The sequence below is a fragment of the Thermobia domestica genome, chromosome 11 (assembly GCF_964235325.1).
Source record: "Thermobia domestica chromosome 11, izTheDome1.hap1.1, whole genome shotgun sequence".
In the NCBI taxonomy this organism is placed as follows: domain Eukaryota; kingdom Metazoa; phylum Arthropoda; class Insecta; order Zygentoma; family Lepismatidae; genus Thermobia; species Thermobia domestica.
The window spans coordinates 212,073,858-212,082,150 of record NC_137464.1 but is presented as its reverse complement, the minus strand read 5'-3'; the positions used below and the strand labels follow the sequence as shown (position 1 = coordinate 212,082,150).

Below are 8,293 nucleotides of genomic sequence, written 5' to 3'. Positions count from 1 at the left end.
AAGACCAAGTGGTAGGATTCAAAGCATTTTCTTGTTAATATTCTTTCGATGCTGAACATGATCAGTGTCGTATTTTGCCGTATCAAGCGTTGTACGGATTCTTCTCTGCTGTAATGTAGGACTCAAAGTTAAATATTCGTCGTTCTTCAAAACTTAAACTTCAACGAAATTCGTTAAATTTGGACTGGAAGGAATGCTTTGTTACTTCTGTTTGTCTATTCATCACTTCAGCACTGATATTACTTTCCTGTAACTGTTTGGAAGAATGTTATGCCAAGGAAAATGTAGAAATATATGCTATTACACACGTTATTTTTTCATTCTCTTTTTCTCGTACTCGTTCGTTCGTGGGATATGCACCAAAGTGAAGTTAGAAATAATGAGAAGGTATTTCACCAGCAAGGAAGATCTATAATTTTTGTGTTCTCCATACTTTTCCCAATCAGGAGGTTCTCTACTCAACCTAAGTAAATTGCAGGAAAGAAGAGCAGAAGCTTGTGAAGCAAGCAAGAGCTCTTTTCGACTATACTTGATTCTAAGGTGCCAGAAAATAAGTTTCTATTTTTCTCGTTCGTTGCTACTCATTCGATGAACACTGAGTTCAACAGGGTTGGGTGAGAATCAGAAAAGCAACAAAGCGAAAACTAAACAATACTGTTAATGCTCCTGTTATTATACTCTAACTTATTTAACAGAATTTTGTCTTTTCAGTGTTTGCGTGGTAGTTGAAAGCAGAGGAGAAAAGGAAAAAGCCTGAGGATCATGGTCGAAAAATAAAAGCAGCACACACAGTCTTTGGAAGTAAAAGGTTATCTTTATTATTACATTGTTGTCAATAATTAATTCTACGGATAAACTGAGAGTGGTTATTCATTACTTGACTTCTATTATCATTTTTAATACGTCGTGAATGTTTTAATTAGTATTTCCCTAAATATTGAACGGGCTATAGCCCAAGCAGCCCAGGCAGTTCCGCCGTCTCTGGTTGTAGACAAGGGTTGTAGACCAAAAGGAACCAGGCATGACCACACGTTATGTCTACCACAGACGGCATTGTAGGCGTGTTTCTGTGTTATTCTGCGGTTTCTTGATATCAAAGGAGTTAGGAGTACTCCATCAGGTAGACGGACGTCTAACGTGTGGACAGTATGTGCACATTCTTCGGAATGTCATGCTGCCATTCACCCGTCCATATGTCTCGGATAGTTCAGAATTGGTTGGTGCAGCAGGGCGATCTGGATGTTCTGGAATGGTTCCAACGTGTTGAAGACATGACACGATCAAGAACGTGTGTGCGGAACTTAAAAGAGTTACGAAGGAACACTGGCCTAATCCGTCACCCACCACGAAAACAGAATTGTATAATTTTTTCTGATGCCTGGAAGGAAGTTTCTGAGAGTGAGCGTTACCTTCGAACTCTCATTGAAGGGATGCTGAGAAGGATCCAGCCGATTATTAATTGCAAGGGACACTGGACATCCTACTATTCGGATAATCAAAACAGCCCGTTTCAGGGCTAACAAATATATTCCTGAAAATTTCTAACTTGATCTGAATGCAGAGGTTTCAATCATTATATAGAAGAAACCATGTTCAATGAACTTAGAAAGTTCGTTAGGGAATTCTGTACGTCTGTGTGTCCATCTGTCTGTCTGTCCGTCTGTATGTTATTTGCGATTTTTTCAATTTTGGCCCCTGCATTTGATGGAACATCAAAAACTATCAGAGAAAGTTATTAAATTTTTCATGTCACTCTAACCGTTCTCGAGATGTTGGCCAAAAAATGACTGGTAAAATGAGATAATTGGGTTTCGTATTTCCTGCAAAAAAGCGGCTGAGTGAGGCATGGACCTTCTAAATCGTTGATTACGAAATACCAAAAGTGTAAATAAGCATACGTCAGAAGTTCCCAAACAATATGGTGAATTGCTACGAAACTTCGTATAGGGACAATTTGCAAAACAATAAATGAAACGTGTTTTAATTTTTGTGGAAAAGCAATGTTGGGGCCTAGACCCTATCCGAAAAAAGGTGAATATTACCGTAATAGCGCAGGAAGGAGTGGACAGAAGTAATGAAATTATGTATAGATATTATATAGACCCTATGTACAATAAGGCCTTTTCTGTTTCCCAAGTGTCCCTATCCGTTTTGCTTCAAATTTAGTAGATCAACAGCACACTGGAAATAAATCGACACGTGTTTTAGTTAATGCACAAAAACATTATAAGGGTTAAAGGTGCCTCCTGAAATACTATAAAATACGCTATATTGTTTGCGTTTGTAGTTGGTCTGCCAAATTTGAAGAAATCGGATGGAGACACGACACTTGTGAAACATGAAAGGCCATATTTTACACACCCAATATCTACATACAATTTCATTCGCTTTGGTCCACTCCTCCTGCTACTTAACGCCTCGGTCCACTCAACAGTTTTTTTTTTTTTCAGGAAAATACGAAACATATATTATCTCATCTTACCTCTACAATATTTGTGCACATTTTATTCACTTCCGTCCACTTCTCCTTGCCTTTCGGGGACAAATTATAAAATTTTGGACGGGGCTTTTGCTCCCCAAAACAGTTTCCCCCCAAAAATAAACAGTATTCGTTAATTTTTGCCTATTGTTCATACAGAAAGTTTCGTTGGAATTCTTCATGTCCTTTACACACATATGACATAAAGTTACTAGCACTTTTGATATTCCGTGATCAAAAGTTTGGAGGGGTGCGTGCCCTACGCAGCCCTTTTTTCCAGGAAAATACGAAACCCGTATTCCCTCATTTTATGCCTACAATATCTATGCACAATTTCATTCACTTCGGTTTACTTTTTCTTGTCTTTCGGGCGTTAAATTTCAAAATTTTGGGTGGGGGCTTTTCCCTCTAAAACCGTTTTTCCGCAGGAAATATAAACCCGTATTCGTTTGTATTGTGCGAACTGCCCATATACAAAGTTTCGTTGCAATTCTTCATGTTTTTTATACACATCTGACATACTGTTACTAGCACTTTTATATTTCGTGATGAAAGGTTTAGAGGGTTCCGTTCCCCATCCAACCCTTTTATCCAGGAAAATATCAATAGTTTGGAGGGGTGCGTGCCCTACGCAGCCCTTTTTTCCAGGAAAATACGAAACCCGTATTCCTTCATTTTACGTCTACAATATCTGTGCACAATTTTATTCATTTCGGTTCACTTCTTGCCTTTCGGGCGTCAACTTTTAAAATTTTCGGTGAAAGCTTTTGCTTCCTAAAACCGTTTTTCCGCAGAAAATAAAAACCTGTATTCATTTTTCTTGCGTATTGTCCATACACAAAGTTTCGTTCCAATTCTTCATGTCTTTTTCACACATCTCACATACTGTTACTAGCACTATTGATATTTTGTGGTCAAAAGGTTGGAGGGGTCCGTCCCCACCCAATCCTTTTTTTCCAGGAAATTGGAAACCCGTATTCCCTCATTTTACGTCTATACTATCTGTGAACAATTTCATTTACTTCGGTTCACTTCTTGCTTTTCGGGCGTCAACTTTCAAAATTTTCGGTGGGAGCTTTTGCTCCCTAAAACCGTTTTTCCGCAAAAAAAAAAAAAAAAAATAGCAAATCGTATTCGTTGATTTTTTGCATATTGTTCATACGTAAAGTTTTGTTGCAATTCTTCATGTCCTTTACACACATCTGACATACTATTACTAGCACTTTTGATATTTCGTGATCAATTGTTTGGAGGGGTCCGTGCCCCACGCAACCCTTTTCCCAGAAAATACGAAACCTGTATTCCCTCATTTTATGCCTACAATATCTGTGCACAATTTCGTTCACTTCGGTTTACTTCTTTTCATTACTATGAAACAAGAAATTTAGTAAAAAATTGTAATAAATGTGTGTAGGGGATATTTAAAAAAGAAATGTGTTAATCCTAAAGCAAGAAACAAGCGGAATAAATAACAAGGAAAAGCATGGAACGTTAGTGGCCATGGGGAAAAAGTAAGGCACAAAATACGAAATCACGTTTCCGAAATTTTGTTTAAAAAAAGCTAATAACATAAAACAATCAATCGAAAATAAATAATCAAAAGTGAAACAGATACGTAACGGAGTGATAAGAACGTTTAAAAAATTATAGTGCATACAGGGTATGAACCCAGGATTTTCAAGGCAATGGACCTTCCCTCACGCACAGACTTGTCAACACATACACACACAAAACTAACATGAACATTTTGAACAGCATTTGCATCCAAATAGACAAGACAGAATTGTCACAACTTTTTTTTTCGTGTCACCTCGTTCCATTGGTATTAATCAGGACTAGATGTAAACATCAAACGTAGCATAACTTATCTCATAACGAACAGCAATAGGTCAAAATTGAGTCCAGATACTCATTTGTGGAAAGATTCTGGTGATGTATTACATAAACCCCTTTCCATTTAAAATATTGTGATATCCAATATGGCGGAATCCAAGTTGGATGCCATAATGAAGACTCCCCCTATTTAATACAGTTTTGGCACCAATATACACTAGCAACATTTGCTTTTCCTCCGTTCACGCGTTTCATTATTACTAGCCTGTTCCAATACTTAAGACTAGAGCTTTTCTATTTCAAATGTGCCCCTGCTGGCGCTGCTGTCTTTCTATGTTTTCCCATACTTCCCTTGAAAGAGGAGGGACAAGTTACTGTGGCCAAGAATCTTGAATAGTTGGATGCGGACAGGACCGGATCCAGGATTTTCTGAGGGGGTGCACCAATAACTATCAGTACATTTGAATCAAATTTATTTTTTTTAAATGCCTTTGGCATCTGTAATGTGTATGAGGAACTCACTTAAACTATTGTGTTTAGCAAAACCGCTTTCTTTTAAACCCGAAACGGAAACATGACATGAAATTTTAGGAAAGTATTGCTATTTCCACTGTCAGTTTCTCACTTTAGATAGTATATATTCAGAACGGAGGGGGTGCAGTGCTCCGGTGCACCCCACTAAATCCGGCCCTGGATGTCGACATAGTTGCCACATTGAATTGTAATAGGTTTCGCTGTGCACTGTCTTGTTAGTCATTCTAAGTAGCCTACAATGTTCACTCACCAAGACCAAACGACTGCATGACAAATTGGCGACACCGCCGAGGTCATTCACTTCTTTTCCCAAAGCAAAGGGAAGGTTTCCTCCGTAAGAGGGCGGCAGGGATGGGGCTGAAGTATGTTTTACATATTTTCCGAGGGCACACTTGAAATAGAAAGTCTCTAACCCTCTAGAGATCCACATGTATATTCTTTCAATACACATATAACAGGTGATATCCACAGAATATTTTTCATATTAATAAGCTTTTTTATACTTTGATCTCGAGCTTTTTGATGAGGTTGTTTTGACCGGGGATCTTTTGATGTGAGGCCCTATTGACGTGGAGCCCTTTTATCGCGGGGACCTATTGATGAGACCCTTTCTGACGCGAAGTCCTTTTGACCTGGTACTTTCGACTCGGGCCATTTTGTCCTAGCTGTTTTGTCCGTCCCTTCAGACGTGACACTGATCTTTTCATCAATAAAAAAGAAATCCTCCACTTCGTATTACAAATTAATTATTTTCTGCCTGAATCCTCATCTATGATTATGTTGAATTATCGTACTACAGCCTTGATAATGAAGCTTTTCAGTAGTTTGACTGTCAAAAAGTTTTCTTCTTCTTCTTCTTCTTTTCTTCCTTAAACACTATCATTATCACTAACACACCATTGTGGCACATGTCAACAATAAGTGAAATATTAAATTCGTTGGTGAGATATTAAAACATCGAAAAGTGATTTCCGCGAATTAGTGACAATTCAATCATGCCATTCAAAAGAAATATGTATCATTGGGAAAGAAATTCTGTATATAGAGGTGGTCGTAATTTACATTTGATGGCGGCTAGTTATCAGCGAATATATTGCAAATAAATTAATTTATACATATAAAATGAGCAAGGTACACTAGAATAGAATGAAAAATGCGCCTCGAAGTGCACAGACCTTTGGGTCGACCTAGAAATCGGGTGGGTTGGTAATTACAACAACCGTGATTTAATAGGCCTCGTCTAGGGCGACTTTTTGTTTCTGCAGCAATGAAGTTTCATGTGGCTTAAAAAAATACATTAGTTAGAGTTGACATTCAACTTATAACTCTAGTATAAGAAGAGCTATAAAAATAAGAATTGTAGTATCAAAATTATGCTTAATTAAAAAGTCAATATTTTATTATGACCTTATTCTAGAAACGCAATCTACTTCATATTGGCGAATATGCAGATTCAAACCTTTCTCCCCTGCCCCGCACACAAGTCGTTTATGATTTCTCTAATTAACCTCAAAAATAATAATGGAAACAACCTTGCTATTAAAAACTGATCAATAAATCGTCTTTCTTTTTTTCTTTTTTCTTTCAACATTAACCTTAGCTCTCCTCACTGTACTAATTTACTTCGAAGTTCCTGAATCTTTTTCGTGCATAAGTTAGAGACGAAAGGGGGATGAAGGGAAACTGGAACATTCTTTTTCGATCCGTACCGCGCAAGGCATCACGGAAGGTAGAAAACGTCATGTGAAGCACCGACGACTGTGTACGAGCGGTAGAAGAAGTGACAGCATCACTCAGCGATCGGCCGTGGAACGGTCGCGTGAAACAATTTCCTTTACACGAAATCCACGGGTGAAAATCGAATGAATGTCGCAATGCGAAAGAGAAGACGCTACTAAGTAACGGGTTTATACAAAAAGAAAAAGTTTTAGACGTTATGCTAATTAGTAAAAACCAAGGAATTTATTTTACGCTAACAAATTAGTTCTCACTTTACTTTATCGTTTCGTGTGGGATATCTGTGTTGTTTGCAAGTTGCCGTATGTGTTTCCAGTCAGTTTACGAATGATAAAACACAATTAGTTACAAGAATGTCACTATACAGTACGAAAAATTGAAATTTGAAAGCAGTGATTATATCTTAATGTTATTTTGAGGCAAAGTTATTTGTTACTCCGTCCTAATTAATCTATTATATTTACTAAAAGAGCTTTTGTTAGTGTAACAAATCTTGTGTACTATATTTCAAAAGTGAATTTTTTAAGTGCTTATTGTGAATTTTAGAGCTGTAATATTTTCAGCCTTGCATAAAAATGAATTTATCAACTTGGAAAATAAATTACAGTCAAGATGATCAAATTAGTAATATCAAGCTCAGAAAAAAGTTTCGTTCAGATGTCAGTATTTAATGAACTGTGTATAAAAATATGAGAACGTCACGAAATAAAGCTCAAATACGAGCATAGAGATACCACGCATTAATATAAATATTTCTTGCCATGATTCTAAAGAATTAATTCTTTTTAAAGTATGTCCAGAATCTAGTCCAGGTTCTTATTTCTTAGAGTCCATATCATGTAAATTGAACATACATATCCATGAAACCTGCCAAGTGATACTTCTTGGGATATCCAATGTTTGTAACAGAAACTTCGTCGCTACCCTAAAGGAAATGCCAGGTTCCTTTTTTGGACGAAAATCTATTGAAACGAAAAAGTGTTTACGCCCAATGCAACCGAGTATTCTATTTCTGGTCATTACCATATTTGTTACTACTTGTGCGACAACACTGTTATGTGTGGCAATTATGACAGATTACTGGGAAATCATTAGTTTTGATCGGGACAAAGTGGAGTCAATTGCGCGAAGAAATAATCGAACTCATGAATTGGAGTGGCTTTTTGATGGACTTGCAGCCAGAGTAACTATCTCACGACCGATTCCATCGTATCTACGTTCAGATTCCACAGCGTATGATATGGTGGGATCTGTGAAATCGAGTTATCCAAAATTTCGCACAAAACGTGAAACCAGTTTAATTTTCTTAGTTCCAATGCATGGAGGAATATGGACACTCTGTGTTTCTCTTGCAGGTAAGTCATATTCTTTACCTATCTATCTATCTATCTATCTATCTATCTATCTATCTATCTATATATATATATATATATATATATATATATATATATATATATATATATATATATATATATATATATATATATATATATATATGAAAGTGAGTATGTTTGTGGCTTAATAATTATTGAACCACCCGACCGATATCCATCAAATTTTCAACAGAGATGGGGTTCGGGCCTGGAATGATTTTTATCACTTTACTTAGATGCTTTAATTTGGGGGAGGGAAGGAGAAATGTGTAAAAATGATCGAAAATGACCGATATTAGTGTCAAACCCATATTTTTCGGGATCGCTGAGATGAACA

General features: G+C 36.9%; 2 protein-coding genes across 4 annotated transcripts in view; one reads left to right on the top strand and one right to left on the bottom strand.

Annotated features, from left to right (window-relative positions):
- The window catches only part of LOC145664705 (uncharacterized), a 121,780-nt gene that overhangs the window by 54,164 nt on the left and 59,323 nt on the right, over nt 1-8,293 (bottom strand). The window lies entirely within an intron of this gene.
- Nucleotides 6,627-8,293, top strand: part of LOC145664706 (uncharacterized) — a 118,625-nt gene continuing 116,958 nt past the window's right edge. For both annotated transcript variants that reach the window (XR_014127509.1, XM_081731572.1), the window contains exon 1: nt 6,627-7,938. Coding sequence is in view for 1 of the 2 variants with exons in the window: in XM_081731572.1 (XP_081587698.1) it covers nt 7,518-7,938 (421 nt within the window). In the remaining variant the exon portion in view is untranslated. The remainder of the gene's footprint in view (nt 7,939-8,293) is intronic.